The sequence below is a fragment of the Maylandia zebra genome, linkage group LG20 (genome assembly GCF_041146795.1).
Source record: "Maylandia zebra isolate NMK-2024a linkage group LG20, Mzebra_GT3a, whole genome shotgun sequence".
NCBI classification, from domain to species: Eukaryota; Metazoa; Chordata; class Actinopteri; order Cichliformes; family Cichlidae; genus Maylandia; species Maylandia zebra.
In genome coordinates, this window is record NC_135186.1 from 20,887,460 (window position 1) to 20,909,064 (window position 21,605).

A 21,605-nucleotide genomic window follows, 5' to 3' on the forward strand; every position below is an offset into this window, starting at 1 on the left:
AAAGTGAGCAGTGTTAATGATACTGATGTGTTACTGTGTTACCAATATTACTGATACCATGATGCTTAAAGGTTGTGACAGGGAAGAAAATGATACATAAAAACAAGAGCGCAAACAGCAACAAAAAGAGTGACCTTAAAAATATCATCCCAGACCTGTGTACTTTGAGGTCCTCTGGGAAAGTGTCACAAAATAAATTAATGTCCACATTACATATCCTGTAATTCATTACAGATGATATAAATCTATCTCAATAAGACAGTTTTAGAGTTGCTGACTTTTTCACCTGTTGTGTCACAGCTGAAATGAATCTGTTTAACTCCTCCTCCAGATGTCAGCTGACAGAAACCAAATAGAGAACATGGCCAAGAAGAAGCTTGACAACTTGATGAAGGAATCCAAGATCCGAGACAGAGAGGATCCAGACAGCTTTACCATCACAGCCCTCCCTCCTGCTGGGAAGACCATGGATAAAACTGGCAGTAAGGTAAACACAGAGAGCAAATATTTTGTCTCAGTATCCATTTCAACCACCCACAGAGGGCGCCATAGGGGTCGGGTGAAGTTTGTGCTTGGTGGCGGCCAAAGGCAGAGGCCCCGGCAGACTGATTACTAGCTTCCAAGTCTAGCGACTGGGACATGGAACGTCACCTCTCTGGTGGGGAAAGAGACTGAGCCTGAACCGAGCTGTTTGTGAGGTTGAGACGTAACGCCTAGATATTGGCTTGGGTTCTGGAACCAGCATTGTGGAGAGGGGCTGGACTCTGTCCCAGTCTGGGTTTGCCCTCGATGAGAGGCAGCGACTGGGGTGGGATACCAAGATTGGAGTTTTTGCCAGTGTCCAATAAGGTTCGCTCACTGCGCTTTTGGGTCAGGGAACGGGTACTGACTGTTCTCTGTACTTATGTGCAGAATAACCGGCTTTCTTGGAGTCCCTGGGTGGGGGTGCTCGAGGGTGCTCCACATGAAGACTCTGTTGTCCTACTCAAATATTTTAGCTCTCACATGAGTGGGGCACAATTGGGGGAACGCCCTTCTTGGCAATCCAAACTGTTCATAACGAACACCATGCTCGAACATAAGAGTGTACATAAGTCCTCGTGGCACCAGGACACCTTAGGTCACAGGACCACAGGACCTCCTTAATCCCATTGACATGTCTTCTTTAGAGAAACAGACTCATCCATCACTGGGGGCGAAGTCACTGAGGCAGTTGAACAACTTCATCAGGTGGCCTCCAGTTTTCACTGGTGTGGTTCACAGCTGAGTGTGAAGCGATGGGAAGAGAATCATCACCTCCAAGTCGCAGGCCATGGTCCTAAACCAGAAAAGGGTGGTTTAAGTATCTTGGGGTCTTGTGAGTGAGGGTGAGTGGGACATTGACAGACAGATTGGGGCTGCAGTGGCAGTGATGTAGTCGTTGCACTCGTCTGTTCTGGTGAAAAGAGAGCTGAGTGTAAAAGCAAAGCTCTCGATTTACTGGTCAATCCAAAGGGTGACTGGCCCCTCCCTTAGAGAGAGGGTGAGGAGGTATGCTGTCCGGGAGGGGCTCAGACTAGAACGAAAGGAGCCAGTTGAGGTGGTTTGGGCATCTGACAAGGATGCGTGCTGGGCACCATCCCACCAGGAGAAGCCCGGGGCAGACCCAGGACACACTGGAAAGATTATATTCAATGCAATTTTATTTATACAGCGCCAAATTACAACAGGAGTCACCTCAAGACTCTTTATACTGTAAGGTAAACCCCTTACAATAATACAGAGAAAACACCAACGATCATGTGACTCATATGCACTAAAAACAAGTTATTTAGTGCATATGGGACAATAATCTGTGTATGAATTGCACTCAAATTTTAAAAATCTATTGAATTTATGGACCCACAGACCAGTGAGTACAACAAAAAAGTGGATACACCAAACAACTAATAATTTCACTGTGTCTCATGTTTTCTGCTGATCTGGAAGTCCAAATGAGACGAGTAGGAAGAGTACAACGTCGAACCGTGTAACACCTTCCAATAGGGTTGAAACTTTGTGGGAAACAAATTCCGAGGCAAGAGAACAATAATTTCATGTTTGTTAAAATAAGAAGGCTAAATCAAAATGATCTCCAAGTATAAAGTCATGATTGACATTAAGTTTGATTACACATAGCTTTTATTTTTCTGTGTTTCCTGTAGTTTGCGTGTGAGGTTGGGCACCACTGTGGGAGAAATCAGTGCTCTCCGACTTCACTGGCATATATGTAATAATTCATGTTTTCTTCCTTTAGAATCTTTGAGATGCACCTAAATTATCTCTCCATATCTATCGTGAGCCACAGTTTTGATGGATTTTTTTCATCTCTTTAAAGTTGAGATTGTGTTCCACATTTAAGTATTTGCCTTCCAGTATGAGGTGGAAATGTAGCTAGTGATACCTTTATTTTCTTTATTTCTTTAAAACATACATTACTCCTCTCTTGTCAGGGTAAACGTAAGGATGCGATGGACACAGCAGATGAGGCCTTTCCAAGCAGCAACAAGCGCTCAGGCCGCTCCTTCATAGAGAGCTTCTCTAAACGCAAGGTAAACTCTCCTGTTGTCTCATTCAGTTTTCTGCTTCTGTGAGGACGACAAACACTGACACTGTAGAACTGACCTGTTGACACAGAGTTTGCATTATTATGAGTTATTGCTTGGTTCAGGTGAAGACAGCATATTTAAGCATATTTAAATATAAGCACACTAATTAAGAGAGTTGCTTTTTGTTAGTTAAAGTAGGATTCAATTAATCTATTAATGTCATCTTTATGTATTTGATATTGACTAGACTGCCACTCTTACAAAAGATGGTTAACCTGCATTCATTTATTTGCATCCTTTGTTGTGATGACTAAAAGACTTCTTTAAAATTAAGTTTATGTCTGTTATTATACATTTAATCAAAAGCGTCCATGATGGTTTAAAATGTCATCTTCTTGTCTTTTCAAAATGAAAGAAAAACTTTGAACAGTCTCGTGTGCTTCCTCACTCCTCACAGAAAAAGGCATCCAAGCTGAAGAAGGTCTCAAGCTTTGAAGACACAGACACAGACCAAGAAAGCACAAGTAGTGCTTCACGTGCCCCGCTGCATCACAACAAGTATGACACACCAACGCACCAGTGTTTCATTCAGACACACAGTCTCCATGCAGAAAGGTTAACAAAGAAGTGCTGTCAGTAAAAAGTTCAGACGGAACTTTTGAGTCTGTTATATATTCAGATCATATTTATTTTGTAACTGTGGGTATTGTGGAAAAATCTGATTATCAGACAAATCTGAAACTTACCAAATGTGGCAGCTTTCAAAGGGTCTGAACATTTTCAGAATGCTTCACTGTGCTGATCACATACAGGCATACCCACTGCAACACAGCAGTGCCGCCAGTCTCTAGTCTCATCAGGTTATTTTGACGAATGCTAAATCACCAGAAATATAAGCTTCATGTGAAACCATTGTGAGACTTTGCCTCACCCTGTCATGTGACCTATTGAGATCACCTGACGCAAGGTGTGAGTGGGCGTTAAGGCGTCTGGGAAGGATTTCAAAACTGGATTATAGATGGCAGACAGTTGGTGTCATAAGCTGTTCAAGGATGGTCATCCACAGTGGACATAGATGCTTCTTTCACTCCTCTTTCAGTCTTCTCTGTCCAAAATGTGAACATTGGATTCCTTTGACCTTTAGATGCAGATGGACAGCTGAGTTTTGTCCTGTTGAGGTGGCTCTTCTGTGTTGTGCTATGTGTTTATAGAGTAGCTGTTTGGTTTCTCCAGTGTAGAGGTCTGAGCACTCCTCGCTGCACAGCACACACTGTGTTGTTTACTTTGTGTTTGGGAGTTTTGTCTTTGGGATGAACCAGTTTGTGTCTGAGTGTGTGGCTGTTTGTCATTGTTCTGTGTGTCGTACTGTTTCTCCCTAGTTGCTTCTTTCCCACCACTGTACTAATTTGATGAAAACCCAATTAAGCCCAATGTTTTAAGAGCTTTCTTTACATGTGTGTGTTCCTTTTATTTCCCTTCTAGCTCTTTCTGACTGAGGGAACAGTTTTTCCCCTATGTTCAGGGTTCTGATGATTTTGTGTTCCAGAGGTTGGTGGGAGTCAAAGAGTTAGGTACTGGTCTCTGCGTGTTTGCTTCCAGTTAAAAAAAATAATTGAATCGTCTGATTATGTAGACGAGAGGTTATTTTGTTGAGAAGATCAAACACTTTATAAGGAAAAGTCCTGAAAATCTGTAATGCTGTACCACCATTTTCCTGCTCCTGCATATGAGCTGAAATCAGCTGATTGTAGTGTAAGTGTGCAGAAGCAAAAGCCACTCAGTCTGTGTGAGGTGTGTCTAACTGGTTCCCTTTGTCTTTCTTTTTAGTGGTCCAATATCCACAATTTTCTAGATAGAATTTTCACATTTTGTGTGATGTTAGATCAAAAACAGCTTGAGCTGATGTAATTTTGTTGAAAATCAGGTCAAGGTCATACCCAATGTAAAAAGAACTTTACGTTACTGACAATTTTTTATGGATTGTTCAAAACATATACCAGGCCTCGAGGGACACGAACACCTTGGTTGGCTAAGCGTTTGACTCTGACTGTCATGGCTGGTGCCCGTGTTCAAAGTTTAACTCAAAAAAAGAAACTATATCGAGTAAAATATCATAAGAAAGGGTGTAGAGAGGGGTGTACACCACACTTTTTACTTTTTCAATACAATGCCTAATACTAGCCTTTTGGGATATTACATCTTTGTGTGGATCTAAACAGACCGTGAGCAAGAACAGTCATTATTTACACACATGGACAGAGGTCCAAAAAATAAATGAATGAAACTACAGAAACACACTTTAGGTTTGAACCCTGTTCAGCTCTATCCTATGATGAAACATTTCTATCCTGATGGGAGTGGTCAGGGTGGCAGTGCATCGCCTGGAGGACCTGAGCGCCCACTAAAAGGTTTCAGCTCAAATGAACAACTGTGTTTTGCTGACACGTTCACCAACACTTGAATCAGCCACATCCCCTGAGACTTGGAGACTCAAAATCAACTCTGTGTGATGTTTTTTCCTTATCTTGCCAGCTGTTTCCACACATGTGTCACCTTTTGTCTTTTGTCTATTCTACAGAAAGAAGAAAACCATGAAGCTGTCCAGAGCTCTGTCAGATCTAGTCAAATACACGCGGTCTGTGGGTCTCTATGACATCGAAGCACAAGGTTAGCAAATGTATTTTCACTGCACAAAGCTTAGTTTATGGTGACAGTGCCCTATAAGTAGGGATGGGGAATTGATCATTATCAGCTATCGATTTGATTATTTATCAGTTCTCTTATCGATTCTTGTTGGCTCTGCTTTGAGAGTCAACCATTGCTAAGCATCATGTCAAAGGGATTACATTTGTATAAATTCATTGCTTGCTGTGAGGTCAAATATCTGTGCATGTTGGAGGTAGTTCCACTCTGTTGTTGGTCCTTACTCAAAAAATGAATGCATTACACAGAACACCTTTCTTAAAAGTAATGCAGCATGTTACTTAATTGCTCCCAGAGAAAAGTAACTTATTACACTACTCAATACATTACTTTCCTGTGAAACTCTTCATTACTATTTAACAGTATAAAGCTATACGCTACAGTCCCACACACCGACACAAATCTCTATCCTAATGCTATTTTGTTGATAGCATGATGCAGAAATGAAAACCAGGGCAAAGTGATTCTACAGTAGAAACATGAACAGGTAGCAACTGAGGCTGCAGCCTAACTGCTCATCACTGCTGGTTTTACCAGTTGAAGTTGAAGGTCTGGCTGCTGGGCTGTGATCGGCAGCTTTAACATCACTCTTGGTTCTTGGCTAGCTTAGCCAAAGTTATATTAGCAGCATAATGCAGTTTCTTCTGTGCTCTATGCACTCGCATCCTTTGCGCAGTAAAAATAAAATAAATGTCCGTATGCACTCGGTGCACCATGTTGTGATTTTCCTCTTCCTGCACATGAACTGAAGTGTAAGTGGAACTGAGATCAAAAGGCAAGCAGTCTAACAATTCCAAGGAACTGAACCACTGGTTCTCTACAAAAACCAGTTCTCAGTTTCCCATCCCTAACTATAAGTGCAATGTACCTACTACTGCATTTTCTTTACTTGGAAAGTTTATGAGCCTCAGGAAGAAAACTGTGCTATCCTTGGCAGCTAACTGTGGCTGGCAGGTGTCATCTCTGAGTGAGACTAAAGCCCACCAGGTGATGCAGCAAAAAGCATCGTCCTTCATTCAGTTCAACCAGCGGCAGCTGTCCCGCATCTATCCTTCCTCGTACCGTGTGGACTCCTCCAACTTCAACCCTCAGCCCTTCTGGAATGCTGGGTGCCAGCTTGGTATGAATGTTGAAACTATATTCAGTATGGCCAAACATTTAGTGTAATAGCAGATTATGAGGGATGCTTTCAGTTTGTCATGACTAAACTAATGTAGGTGGTGCTCATGCCAATTGGTTTTCCCTCAGTGGTTGTTACCTAGCATATTAAAGGTTTCCAATCTATGAACAATGAAGTGAAATGCTTTGATTTCAGTTGCACTCAACTACCAGTCTGAAGGCCGGGTCCTCCAACTCAACAGAGCCAAATTCTATAGCAATGGCAACTGTGGCTACATCCTCAAACCGGCCTTCATGAGCGAAGGTATTTCACTAGTTTGTCATTTTTCAGTGTGTTATCAGTTTCATTGCCTTTCATTAGTTTTGATGCTTATTTTTGGTTAATGTGAGAGTGGAGGAAGATGGAGAAAGAGATATCATCCATAACTGTACAGGACATGTAGCAAGAAGAAGAATTAAAGAGGCTGTGCATCTTTCCATGTTTGTTTGTTTGTTTGTTTTTAACTGAGCAGGTCCCTAACTGCTTCTAATTTTTCAGTATTTAGTTTATTTAATGCTCTCCCTCTCCTCTACTGTTCTTTAGTTCACTTGAGTTTTCCAGTGTTTTGTGTAGAGAACCAGGTAGGCTCAGACTGGATGTGTGTGTCCTGCTTTTTATAATATCACAAAATAAAGTTTAAAAAATTCATAGTTGAAGTGGTTGACATTTGTCATTTTATTACAATAAGTGAAAAATCACAAGTAGAGTGTAATCATTTTACCCACTGCAGATGCCTTTAACCCCAACGTGGAAGACCCCATTCCTGGTCAGATGAAGAAACAGCTGGTGTTAAAGGTCATTAGTGGACAACAGCTGCCCAAACCCAAAGACTCAATGCTGGGAGACCGAGGAGAGGTAGGACCACAGACTAGATTTATAGGATTGAAGTTCCACGTTGAACTGAATGAATATGGGATAAATCTGTAATCATCCTTACAAGCAGCACCTCCTCAAAATGTATTTTTGCAGAGAAGGCGCCTTACTTTTAGTCTGAATGATTTATGGGCAGGCCAATGTAAGCTATTTGCTGTTCTATGGGTATTTGTAGGGCTGGGTATCACCACTGATTTCTACAACTGATTCAAATTCACAAGGTTTCGATTCGATTTATAATCCTGATCATTTATCTTTTATATGTACTTCTAAATTAATGTTACGTCCCTCTGCAGCCCCTAATCTCTTCAGTGGGTTGAGCTGTTGCTAATTGACCACACCTGACCAGGTGTGGACAAAAGGATACCTGAGGCAGGCTTTCAGGAAGCCTCACTAGCCTTGCCTTGGTGGTACCAGCCATGTTAGCCAACCTGCTATGCATTTTAGGATTAAAACCTCTTCTCACCTACAATCTGGTGTTTGTCTCCTTATTTATGTTGCGGCTTTTGAGACGGGTCATAACAATTAAAAATGTTAAATTTTAAACAATTTGACTGTTTTTTCTGCAATTACAAACTCAGTGTAAACTATCAATGTATAAAAACAAAGCTGACACTGTGAGACTTCATCAGAGGTGTGAGGATCACAGCAGATGCCTTTGTGTCAAAGTAACTGTGGATAAAAACAGAAAAGCATGAAGGAGATTTTCCTGGCCTGACATTTTATAGCAGATAACCTAAATTATTCTGCAGTAGATCAAAACTGAAGAAAACCATGAATCAGCATCTGAACATTACCTGAAGCTGCTGAAGTGAAGCAGAGCAAAGTTAGAGATGTTTGATTACAGACACAGCTGAGCAATCATTTGTAAAAGTTAAAGTTTCTTAGGTATTGAACAGCAGAAATGAGATTTCATGGTCCCAACTTTGTGGTAGCAATTTGGGGATGGCTCCCTCCTGTTCCAACATGACTGCACAAAGATATGTATGAGAGAGTTTGGGGTCGAAGAACTTCGTGGACCTGCACAGTCTTGACCTCAACCTGATAAAAACCTTTAATTAAATCAGAGACTGCAAGTTAGGCCTGACCTCTGACTGCTGAAAGAATGGTCAAAATTGTAGATGTCTTAAAACTGTGCAATGTCTTTCTGACAGATCATTGATCCCTTTGTGGAAGTGGAGATCATTGGCCTCCCAGTGGATTGCTGCAAGGAACAGACTAGAGTGGTGGATGATAATGGTGGGTCTCCATTTAGTCATGAAATGTCAATTGTATTTAAATGGTGCATTTCAATTTCTCAAACTCAATGTGCTTGACACACAGAAGAAAACGACATAAAAACCGATGTAGGTTTACAATGAAAACAGATAAAATAAACTTTACAAAGAGATAAAATACATATAAATATATACAGCTAGATTGATGCCGTCCATTGATTTCTGAAGTCTTGACTTCAGCACTTCTGCCAAGGGGCGGATCTGACTGAGAAACAGACTGCAAGCTTATTAGCTGATGACTGATGATTGACAAGTCGTTAGCCAATGAGTGTGTGGTTTCATACTACAGGTAATCATCCATCTTAAACATGGTAAAAAAACAGTGTTTTCTCATTTAGTATGAGTCAGAACGAGTGGCTCAGCCTATAAACTCAGCCAAGAAGAAGTGTTTAAAGAGGTTAGGTCATGACTGGAAGTCTTTTTGCAACCACAGCTGTTTCCATCTGTTGGATTTTAGATAAAAACAAGTTTCCACATGACATCCCAACATGAAGCTGTTTATGGACTCCAACTGTTTTTACCTTTTAAACTCTGCAGAATTTTTTTTTTGTTTGCCTGTCCCATTTGGCTCTTTTGCCATCAGAATTGTTGTCTAAAGGCAAAGAAAGATGAATCCAACGGATTTACTTTACCAAATTGACCATCCCAGCCTTGCCATAATGGTCCATTTGATTCACCTTTTATTGTTTATTTTATTTTCACTCTGCAGAATTTTCTGCTTCCTGATCCTTTGATGCCATAAATGCAGTACATAGTTAAGTGTTTGGTTTAAATCTGATAAAGGTCAGACCTGTGTCCCAGCATTGCTAAACAGAAATGTTAACATTTGGGGCCCAGCTCTTTAACAGTTACCTGTGTTTTAAAGATGGGATTGAATTCATTTTGAAAGAGTGACCTTAGCCTCAGTATTGAAAGGTTTATGTGCTTTGAAAGACATCACCGTGGGTGTAAAGGTAACTGCAGTTCAGCCATATTAAACTGAATGAACTCATTCATACAGCAGTTTGAAAATACAATATCACCACCTGAAATAATTACAGGAACACGTTCAGAAAGCTGAATGGGGATCTCATTAGACAGTTAATGGTGCTCAAGATTGCTTTTGTGACGCACACAGGCAAAAATTATATATATAAAAAACAACAGAGGAGCTTTGCTATCAGTGATGTAGTTTCTTGCTAATAGATGCTGGTTTTTTTTGTTTGTTCTTTTGGAACAGCTAACTAGTTTTTGCTGACCTCTAGTGGTGTGCAAAGCCATGTCAGGGTGAACTTGTAGGAGTAATGTCAGGAAATTCAACTAAACATGTCAGCTGAAAGCACCGTGCAAATGAAGCTTACTGCAAGTTCAACCTTGCAATTCCTGTGAAGCAGACGCTTCTTGCAGCTTCTAAAAGTAGTCGAGAGTTTTCTGTGGACACTCGCAGTCACGTCAATGTCCAGGTGTTTGCATGTAGACATCTGTGGTTTGTTGTTGTGCTTTGTACATATATAATATAATATAATATAATATGGTGAATCTGTGTATATAGTTTGACAGCTTTCTGATATATACTTGAGGAGCCCAGCAAGACGAGACATGCACAGGCAGCACCAAAAACTCTCTCTCTCAAACACACCCTGAATAATTGATGAGTGCAAAGATAATTTGCTGCCCTGTCTCTATTACTCTTTTATATGCCCGTTTGCCAAAATGCTGTCCTCTGGCAGGGATAGCTCAGTAGGTAAAGTGGTCGCCCCATGATCGGAAGGTCGGCGGTTCGAATCCACTTAACGGCTACCCTGAGGTACCCCTGAGCAAGGTACCGTCCCTACACACTGCTCCCCGGGCGCCTGCTTAGTGGGCTGCCCACTGCTTCACTGAGTGAATGGGTCAAATGCAGAGAAAAAACAAGTAATTTCTCCATGGGGATCAATAAAGTATCCATTATTATTATTATTATTATTATTATCTGCCTTACTCTTATTGTGCTATCTATCATATTATTTCTCCTATCTGCTCTTCCTTTGCACTCACCTCCCACACATATCTCCCCTATCCCATCCCTTCTGCATCCCTATTTGGGATGGTTCTGTAGGTTTCAACCCGATGTGGGAGGAGACTTTGGTGTTCATGGTTCACATGCCCGAGCTGGCCCTGATTCGTTTCCTTGTGTGGGATCATGACCCAATTGGCCAGGACTTCATTGGCCAGCGTACCATTGCCTTTAACAGCATGATGCCAGGTAAGACATGGTGCTGCTTTTGGATGGCACTAACACTCGTTCAAGGTTTTCTGCTGTGTTTTAGTGATTATATACTTAAACAAGGAACTCAAACCGGAAACTCACTGTACAAACTCACTATACATCTACTATATATAACTAATTTGGTGCTCTTGATTCCGAGTCTCTGCTAACATCATGTCAATTGATAGTTTTGCTGCTGGTTGAGCTGGTATTTATTGGGTATTTGGCTACAGCTATTCCTTTGTGGCTGTTATATTTGAGTCCCTGATAAGGCAGCTGTCTCTGACATTTTTGTATGCAGGCTATCGCCATGTGTACTTGGAAGGAATGGAGGAAGCTTCCATCTTTGTTCATGTAGCTGTTAATGACGTCACTGGTAAGGTGGGTATTACTGCAGAAACCAGCTTAAAGTCTTGCTCACTTTGCTCTCAAACAGAAATGTTCATGAAAGCGTTGTGCACTGACAGCTTTTACAGATGTTCTTGTAATAAGATAAGATAACCTTTATTAGTCCCACACGTGGGAAATTTGTTTTGTCACAGCAGGAAGTGGACAGTGCAAAAGTTATGAAGCAAAAATTAGAATACAATAAGAATAAATACAGTACACAACTGTACAGAATAGAATAAAATGAATGAATATATATGAATAATGAATGAATAAAATGAATATACAATAATGAATATACAGTACAGTATTCAGTAATGAATATACAATAAACTTTACCTTAGGTTATTTCACCAAAAACCAAATAATAATACCAAAATCTGTGTTTTGGTATTATTATTATTATTATTATTATTACTACTACTACTACTACTACTACTACTACTACTACTAATAATAATAATAATAATAATAATAATAATAATAATAATAATAATAATAATAATAATAATAATTTAAATTGTTATTAAACTGTTTTTCTACAAAAACTTCTTTTCATTTTCTTTTTGAAATATTGTTTGAAAATACAAAAATCCTAGAAACAAAACAAAACTTGTCAGTACTTATGATTAGGAGACTTTCTAATAGCAGAATATCCACTCCAATCTTAGCCACTCGTCCTTGCCTCCTTTTGTTTATTGCTTTGTGGTTATTTCAGCAAAAACTGAACTATGTAACCTAGACCATATTCAGACATGTAAAATATATACATTATTATTGTTATTATTATTATTGTTATGCTTTTAAACTTCAGTGTAAATTTCAGTTTTCTGTTCATAAGAATATACTGACTGCACCTGTTTTTGCAGATCACACTAGCTTCAGTGTTATTCCTCATTCAGCCCATATTTTCGATGCCCTCAGCTATCAGTAGCTATTTAGTAAATGACCACTTTGTTGTCCACATTGTCCTTGTTTTGAAGTTGCCTTTCTTCGAGTTGCTGTGTGACTCCTGTTTGAAGCCACAGCCCACCTATTTTTTTCTCCTTTTATCATTCTCCTTTCTCATTTCCACTCTCTCCCCATGTCTGTTTGTGATTGCAGTGGACCTCTCTTTTATGAAATGCTCAACATAGAAGCAGACAATGTTTAGGAGTCCTGAAGCTGCCACTCAAAACTTGGGTGTAGTGAGATCCAGTCAGAATCTTGCATGAGCCACATACCCTGCATCATTCTCCTCAGTGCACACCCCCTCAAATTGTTCAACTGTCCATTAAATTAAAGTACTGAAAATTGTAAGGTGGTAGAATGCGATTGTTCTGGTCCCACTTTTTTTTCCCCAGCCTCTGCAGTTTTTGGTCTAGGCAGTGAAATTCTTTCAGTATAGGTGTCTATGTACTAGACATTCCAGAAACTTAAAGAAGCCCAGTTGCTTTCTTTCCAAGTTCTCTAAGAATGAATTGCTTTGCCAAGAACTCTTTCTACAATAGTCAAGATCCCGAAAAGATGAGGTGAGTTAGCCTGCTGACATGGTCTTTGTTCCTTTGGTTATACAGTACTGTCCTAGTAATTTGACTAGTCAGCAAATCCGTGGTCTACAAATGATCTTCACAAATTATGATCTCTAGGCTGGGACTGTTTTTGAATTTACAGCCATCTTGATGGAAGTTAATTTTAGTTAGTTTAGTCAGTTAAGACCCCAAGACACTGAGTTTCACAATCATCACGGCCACAGTGTCCTTCTTTTGTTCCAGTCATTGTAACCTTTGACCTTCTGTTTTAGTGAAAACATCCATGCAGTGTTGAGAAGGTTTTTGTTCAACTTTGCCAGTTACCTTCAAGCATGTGTACATGTAACTGATATTTTGCTACAGGATCTTCAGCTGGTTGCTTAAAATGTCTAACACTTTGAATCCAAGTGGATTTCAAAGCTAGTCAGCATGGTTGCAGCTGGATGATCATGTCAGTGTGATCTATGAGAGATCAGTCACACATGTGCGTTTCTGTAGGAAATGTGGATTTAATTTACTTTCCTTATTTTAAGCATGCTCATTATACTAATCCTATGTATGTACTACTGCAGTAAATTCATTGGGTGCAATGAATTTAGTGTAATATGGCAGATTGTTTTCAATATCTTCAACTTATTTGGGAATTGTGTTTGGCAATGATGTCCTGTTGTGTTTTTGTCAGGCAAGAGCAGCCAGCGGCATAAAAGGGTTGTTTCACAGAAACCCAAAGCAGGCTTCCCTGGACAGTCACACTGCTGTACAGCACAGCCGTAAGAACCCGTTTGGGGCCCACCTCCTGCGCCGCACGGCCAGTGCACCTACCAAAGGTCAACCCAAAATCAAGAAAGGTTTACCAGACATTGCAATTGACACCAAAGACTACAGCTCAGAGGGAGCTAGTGAGGAACGAGAGTCCGGGGAGGGAGAAAAGGCTTCTGCTGCTACCTCTCAGCACCACAATGGGGATTCACTGGCACCCCAACAAACCAAGGGACCGTGGAACCATTCCGACACAAATTTTCATCCCGAGGAAGGTAAAGGTAAGCGCTCGTTCTACACTCAGCGACGACCAATGAGTGAACCTCTCAAGCGCGCCATTCGGCTCCGCATTCATGATCCGCTGGACACGAAGCCAAATGTGTTTGCACGTTTCGCTGTTAGCAGCTCGGGCAGTGTGGGGATGTCCTCCAACTGCATCACATGTGTGACTGGCTCAAGGGGGAGCCCAGAGGCTGAAAGAGAGGGTCAGGTTGAGCAAAAGTCCAAGGTGACAGATGGGGAGAGACCAAAGAAAAGTAACCACTCTTCCTCATCAAAGAGACAAGTCCAGTCAGAACCTGATGCCATGCCCCGGTCCCTAGGTGCCCAGCCCAACGTACAGCAGGTTCCTCCCACACCCAAGACTTGTATGGAGGCCCAATTTCAGTACTCGCCCATGCCATTCCCCAGATCTAAGTTCAGACAAACACTTGGTGCCCAGTATATCCACAATCGACCTGGTACGTCACAGAGGTACACCCGTTCCTGCAGCATTCCCCGCAGACGATCCTCCAATGCTGTTACACCAGCACCAAGCCTCGCACCAGACTGCAGGAGCACTCACTGTTGGCAGCAGGCGACACCACCCAACTATGGTGCTGTTTATGGCTCTGTACTCACTAAACTGACATACAGTGACATGAATTCAGGTCTCTTGCTCAGTGACAGTAGTAGCTGCCAGAGCTTTGGCAGTCTGAGCAGTTTGGAGTCTGTTCCTACGCTGCCCCCTTGTTCTATTCTTGACACCCGGAAGAGGGCTGTGGGTACCCTTCAAAGAGAGATGAATGCCCTGTTTGCTCAGAAAATGGAAGAGTTGCGCCATAAGTCTCCAATGTTCTTTGCTGGTAAGATGTATCTGAGGCAGATGTAGAACTCACCAGGTAGATGGTGTGCTGTAGCAGTATTAGTAGCACGTGCTGTCAGCTTTCCCTTTTGCCGTTAGTTAGATCTGTGTTGTGCAACATGCCTCCGATAAAATGAAGTCAAATCCAACCCTATCAATCGTTTCTTAGAGTTCAGTAGCTTTCATCAAAGCCTCATGATTGAAATTGTTTCAAATTTGCTTATGTCGTTAAAATCCTCTTACTTTACCCACATGCTTGACAGATGAGAAAAATGGTAAGTTTTTGTCTAGAAACAATAGTAATCATTCAATTTGAACAAAGTACAAAAAAACTCAAACTAGACTCTTTTAATTTGTCAAGCAGGTGCTTGTCCTAAACTGTTTTTAGAGAATAATTCAGGGGTATTAAAGCATTTAGTTCAGTTCAAAACATTTCTAAAGATAAGGCAAAATGTGGTAGTAGATCTATTAATTACATAAAATTGCTCTGTAGGATGCTTTGGTTAATGTTTGAAAGGTTAGCTTTAGCAAAGTCTTCATAAAAGTTTAAAAAGATCACTTTTCATGATTTTCAACTACTGTATTTTTTGCACTAAAAGGCGCACTTTAAAGCCTTTAATTTTCACAAAAATTGACAGTGCTCCTTATAATCCGGTGCACCTTATGTATGAATTCTGGTTGTGCTTACTGACCTAGAACCGATTTTATGTGCTACACGGTGCTCAAAACTCGACTTTGGTAAGCTACGAAGCCGCACCGCTTAACCCTCCGGTTACGTTCACCCCCACCCCTTACTTTAGTGTTCCCGGTCAGTTTTAACAGCTCTTGGGTTAACATAAGAAACATTTTTCACCACCAAATTCTGTTCAATGGGTGGGTCAATGGGTCGTTCAGCCTCGCGGAGTAATCTGGGTCCTAAACGCCGTCAGCCTCAGGTCCCAAAGTCAATCACTGATAGTTAAAAACTGTCTAAAATCTTTCATCTTTAATAAAATGATCAGCGTTGCTGCTTTACCAGGTGTAACAATTAAGTTTAACATCCAGGCATCCATGAAAACAGAATTTATTACATTTATGAAATTTAACAGAGTTAGAAGTTAGCAGGAAGTTAGCTCGCTAGCCTCCACCTAAACATGATATAGCATGTTCTGACTGAGCGATTTCTGAAACAAATTAAAACGTACAGCTCTGTTATCACTTCCAACATAAATGAAGACAGAAAACTAAACAGCAGTGACGTTTGTAGAGTTACTGAAGTTGGGCTAGGTGGTATATAATGATGTGCTACGTGATCGCTAGCGACACAGCTATGTTAGCATAACATAAAGACAGTGAAGCTGGAGGATGAACGTGAACTTTTTTCCAATCGATGAAAGTTAACGTGAGGGTTCCTGATGGTTAGGGACAAATGCAATCGCATGGCAGGATGCTGTAAATAAACCAAATAAACCAAACTTCAGTCAGGAGAACAACTGAGATAATCCATCCACAATACGAGGTTGGTGATTAATATACTGCAACAACATGGGAATAGAGCAGCTGCCAGAGAATTCAACATTAATGAATCAATGATACGGAAGTGAAGGAAGCAAGAAGAATGAGATGAGTAAAGTTTGACTTAACTGACTGTTTTGTTTCATTTAATGCACCTTATAATCCAGTGCACGTTATGGTCTGAAAAATATGGTTTGTGTGGATGCGAAAGAAATAATTTTTTGATCGGGCAAGGATTGCCCACATCCATCTTAGAAAATGTTGTTCAAGGACATCTGGTGCTTCAGAGATGTGTTCTTCTATTTAAAATATAGAAATACAAAGAATTTGCCACCAGAACAACTATCCATGGAATGTTTCATGGGTATTTGTTTCGGATTCTGGATTTTGCATTGAATCTTATAAAACCCTTTACTTCACCATTGCATTTAATAGCAATCAACATATATTCAGCTTGAGTCCTGAAACCGAGAATATTTTAGGTACTTAATTGACAACCGCTGAGTCCTGCGAGTCACGAGGTACTGGTGTCTGAGTTATGTCCACACAATCCCCCTTTGAGCCACACATTACATTTTTTAGAGGAGTTGACTTCCTTATAAACACCAGCTGTTCTACCTAAACTGACTCCCCTTGAGCCCTTTGCAGTTCATCATGTGATTGCCATTGCTGTTTGATGAACCTTATGGGGGAAGCAAGTTTGTATAGGGAGCTGAATTACAAGTTTTCTGGCCTGATTACAAGCTGACATCTGTTAAGTCATATGATGCTGGCAGATAAATCCTTTCTAGCAGCGTTATCTATTATCTTTCTTTTCAGTCTAACATGGAGAGAGATTTGTTCTGATATGGAGACCAGTTTTTGTGAGGATGTTTTTTCTTCTGTCCAAAAAGCTGTTTCCTTGCTTACAGTCTTTCTCTTCTCAGTTTGTCTAAATTACCCTTTTCCCTCTGTGTCCCTTTTTGCATGCTCTCTTTCCATCCTAGTGCAGAATTGAGAGGATGACCAAAGTCAGGTAAACTTTGTTAAATGCATGCAGCCTCTTAAATTCATCCATCACCAACTTTTCTCTTTCCCACCATAGTTGTTTGTTCTCATCCTGTTCTCAAAAATACTGTACCTCACCAATGCACCAATTCAGCTTCATCTGTGTTTAGGGGTTTAAATAGAGACTTGGTGTGGACAAGTGGAAAAGACAATTCATTAAACTAATGTCACAGGACCTGCATGATGTAGTACAAAAAACCCTTAAAAAAATTAAAATTTAAGTTGGTCTGTAATTATCATTTAAAAAAAAAAAGTGGCTAAAATATTTGAAAGTCCTTATATATTTCCTGGAGCTTTTAAGGTTATAGTGAAGTTGATGAGCATTAACATCAAGCTATGGGAAAGTGCTATTGAAGCTAGGTTAAGAGGAGAGGTGATCATCATATCTCTCCTATGGATCACGTTGAACTTATATGGCTGTAAGACCTAGATACCAATGGTGGTCTGGGATTGGAATATTTAATGCAATAGAGTCACTGCATTGTGGCGTGATTTGAGCAAAGGGTCCATGAGCACCCCAGGACGTAGGAATAAAGAGAGACCACCACCCCAGAGCCAAGCGCTCTTTTTCAGGTGTGCTACAGTAAGTCTAACACTCACAGTTTTCAGCTGAAATACACCACAGGGTGATCAGCCCTTTTTCCTGCTGCGACAAAACTACCCCCAGCCCTGTGTGCAAAGTGTCAGTCCTCAGAATAAACGGGAGGGAAGAAGTTAGGTCTGGAGCAGGGTTTCACATGAAACACCACCTGGCATTGCTGCATCCACAGGACCAAATCGGGGGCAACTTTCTGGGTGAGGTCTGTTAAGGGACTGGTCTGCTCCCCAAAGTTCGGGACGAACCAGCCAGCCCCAAAACTGCCTCACCTCCGTTTTGGTTTTGTTACAGACAGGATGCAATGACTGCTGGCCTCGCCATCTGAGGGCGCACCTGTCTGCCTCTCAGGTGGTAACCCTCATACAACTGCAAACATTTTCAGGTTGGCCATGAACCCCGAACCCCCACCTCAGCAGAGACTACATGACTGCAGCCACCTGCTGCACATGCTCTGCACAGATGTTACTGTGAATGATAACATCATCCAGGTAGGCGGCAGCTTATGCAGTGTGTTGCTGCATCACCTGGGCCAAGAAGAACTGGAATGTGGCCATGGCTCCATATACAACCATATGGAGTAGAGAAGGCTGTTTTTTCCTTAGACTCTGGAGACAAGGGAATCTGCCAGTGGTGCTTGGTCAAATCAAGTATTGTGGAAAATTGAGCAGTTTGTCAACCTGGAGTATGGGATACGCATCAAACTGTGACACCACATTTACCTTGTGCTAGTCTACACAGAACTCTACAGAATCCTCTTTTCACCACAAGAACCAAGAGGTCATACCATCCACTGTATGGCTCTTATATTACTCCCATCTCCAGCATATCAGCCAATTCCTTCTGAAGTATTTGCCTTTGTTTGTAGGTAATTTGTAGGGCAGTGAACACATCGTCATGCCAGGGTGAGTTTCAGAATGAGAAACTCACCCTTTCTTAATTAGGTCCAACACTCCCCCTGGCTCCCTGCCAAATAGTTTAAAGGAATAACATCTTGTGGAGTCCTGGGATGATAGATGCTTGTCTGAATAGACTTAATGCCCAATAATTCAGCGCACCAGTGTTTGCCGCACTGGCCAATCAGTCTCCAGACACCTACATGATTCTGCTGTGGCATTGAAGATGTCCAGGAATGCAGATAATCTGTCTCCCATCTTGTCCAGCATGATAGCTTGTGCTGTGGGGAGCTGTGAGGGTGGACCCATATCAAGCCACCAGGTTGTCCAGAACCTGAGTTTCACACTTGGCCTGGACCTGCAGGTTCTCCAGCTGCTTAAGCTGCACTGCCTCCTACTGTCGGTGTATTGAAGCCAGTTCTACCACCACCTGAACCAATGTGTGCACCAGCTGCACGGGCTGTCGGTCCAACATCTTCACGTGGGGGAAAGTTGGGTGCCAATTTAGCAAATTGCTGCTACAGGAGCTGCACCATCACACACTGTGTCTTTGTTCAGTGTTTTCTCTTTTATTTTCACACAATTTATTTTGTACTGTTTGCTTTACATCACTGCCCGCCAGCTGTGGTCACTCTCCTCTTCTGCCAGTTCCATTTCTTCTACTGCATAGTAGTCCCACACATCGTCTCTACTATTGTATAAATATGAGAGACATGGTTTGGCAACTACTGACAGAAGCGTCTCCCAGCCTTCCCTGGCAATGCCCCTGAACCCACCTCACTGCCCCTCCCCTGCAGTTAAGCCATACACCAATCCTGCCACCACAGCAATAGCACTAACAACAAGACAGGAGGCAGAGCTAGAGGAAGCAGAATGATCAGGAATAAGAATGAGTACATCAAAGGGATAGCTTAGGTTGACCAAGTTGGAGAGGACAGGTTGAGATGGTTTGGACATGTGCAGCAGAAGGATAGCAGATACTTTGGCCAAATTATGTTGTATATCAGGCTGCCAGGGGGGAGGAAAAGAAGAAGACCTCAGACAAGGTTCATGGGTGTAGTGGCAAATGTCATGCAGAGAGTTTGTTTGACAGAAGATGATGCTAGTGACATAATGAGATGGAGCCACTGTGGTGAACCGTAAAGGGAGCAGGCAAAAGAACAGTGCAAAAATTCAGGTCTTACACTGGGACGCCATTATTCTTGCTAGTGTTAGCTAATACTGAGATTGTAACTTTAGCTTTCTGTCATTTTACTGGCAACATTGAGAATAAGCCATTGTGCCACACAGCTAAGATACAACTGCCTGGTTATTGTTGTTTGACAACTTTAGTGCTTTAGGGCATGCTACTCATTTCTGCTCAGAAATGAGTAGCATGCCAGATTATTTCATCAGCTTCATGGTACTGACTTATGTATGATTTCAAAAGCATTTATTTTAGCCAATATTAAATTATGCAATATACAAATCATTAGCATGTCAATATCCAAGCTGATACCAAATACATCAGATCAAAAGATCTCCAGTTTTCAAATTGATTAGGTTTTATCGCCACTAGGTCAGTATTGTGATCAAGCTTATAGAGTTCCTTCTTTTTTTCGACAGATTGTTCTACAGTACACAGACCAGATGCCCCTCTTCCATTTTTTGCACTAAACCCCAGAAGACACCGAGAGCATTCGTTCTGTTCATCCTGCCTCCACTCAGGAAGAATATTCACATCGCTCCTCATTTACATCAGTACATTCAACACAGCACACCATTCCTTCAAATGGGATGGTACACAGTCCTATTGTGGTGAATGGAGATGCTATGAAACCTTCTACAGTTTCCAAAACCACATCCCTCTTCCTGGCAAACCCTGTTGAGAAAATGTTACTATCAGGATACAGTAAAGACCCCAAAACCAACAAAAACACTTATTTTTACATGGAGCACAAATCAAACCAAACCAGGACACTACAGCAGAAACAAAAAGTGATTCAAGAGTTAAAGTCTGATGACCAAGCAGAGCTACCTCCTCATGCAACCGTGTCGGCTAGAACTCCTGCAGTCCCTCCAGCTCAGATTAGGAGAGCTTCTTTTAGCCAAGTGCCATCTCACATTCCAATAAGAAGAACAAAAAGTGAGGGCCATGCTCGAGGAGATGTAACCTCAACTAGGTTGGCTCAGTCAGCAGTACCAGAGATCTGTGCAGATGCTACCGTGAATGATTGTTTTTGGAGGAAACTGGAGGCAGGCAACCACCACGGCAGCATATCATCCTCCTCTAGTATCTGTTCAAGTGACACTGCCATTGAAATCTCTCTAACCTGGCCAGAAAGAGTCTCAACAGTCTATCTACAGCCAGCAATACCTGTGACGCTTCCTGGGCCAGCTGCTGTCACCCAGCGTTTGTCTGCAACGATGCAAGAGCAAGTCAAACCTCAATCTTTAGCAAAATGAGTGCCCCAAAGATCAGCTTAATCTCTGTCTTCTGCAGAACCACTGGTAGAGTGAGCCAGCAGAGTGAGTCAAAGGAGCCACACCTGGAGCCAGATCTTCATAGAGGAACTGAAGCAATCTTCATCACCTCCAGCTACATCCACAACAGCTACAGCTTCTTTGTCCAAAAAGCCTTGGAGATCTGACCTCTGATGACATATGGTGCAACTTTGATAGTAAGTACCACAGCATCATCTGCAGTTTCACTGTTAGGCAAACCAAAGACCAATTCCCAAATGGCAGCCCACAGAACTCAGCCAGTCACTTTACAGAACACTTACGGAAGCTGACTGATGTGGAGCCCCTGACTGCTGGAGATTTCGCTTCACGGGTCTAAAGAATTCCCAGAAGAGCAAGGTGATAAGACCCTGTTTCGAGGGACTGCCTCCAGGAGCCAAAGCAGAGTGTGGTACATTACAAACCGGGCCAGGGAGGCCCAGGAAAGACTGAAGCTTCAAAGTGTTCCAGTACAGAGGTGCAAGCTTTAGGCTTACTCTTAGCAC

The 21,605-nt window shown here is 41.7% G+C and overlaps 1 protein-coding gene across 1 annotated transcript in view; it reads left to right on the forward strand.

Moving 5' to 3' along the window:
- Window positions 1-20,323, forward strand: part of plch2a (phospholipase C, eta 2a) — a 70,462-nt gene extending 50,139 nt beyond the window's left edge. The window contains exons 11-23 of the mRNA XM_076878073.1: window positions 332-487; window positions 2,472-2,570; window positions 3,025-3,125; window positions 5,146-5,234; window positions 6,208-6,390; window positions 6,586-6,693; window positions 7,160-7,284; window positions 8,457-8,541; window positions 10,657-10,803; window positions 11,108-11,187; window positions 13,387-14,861; window positions 17,067-17,095; window positions 20,224-20,323. Of these exons, the coding sequence (XP_076734188.1) occupies window positions 332-487; window positions 2,472-2,570; window positions 3,025-3,125; window positions 5,146-5,234; window positions 6,208-6,390; window positions 6,586-6,693; window positions 7,160-7,284; window positions 8,457-8,541; window positions 10,657-10,803; window positions 11,108-11,187; window positions 13,387-14,613 (2,400 nt within the window). The 3' untranslated portion in view covers window positions 14,614-14,861; window positions 17,067-17,095; window positions 20,224-20,323. The remainder of the gene's footprint in view (window positions 1-331; window positions 488-2,471; window positions 2,571-3,024; window positions 3,126-5,145; window positions 5,235-6,207; window positions 6,391-6,585; window positions 6,694-7,159; window positions 7,285-8,456; window positions 8,542-10,656; window positions 10,804-11,107; window positions 11,188-13,386; window positions 14,862-17,066; window positions 17,096-20,223) is intronic.
- Window positions 20,324-21,605: the final 1,282 nt, after the last annotated feature.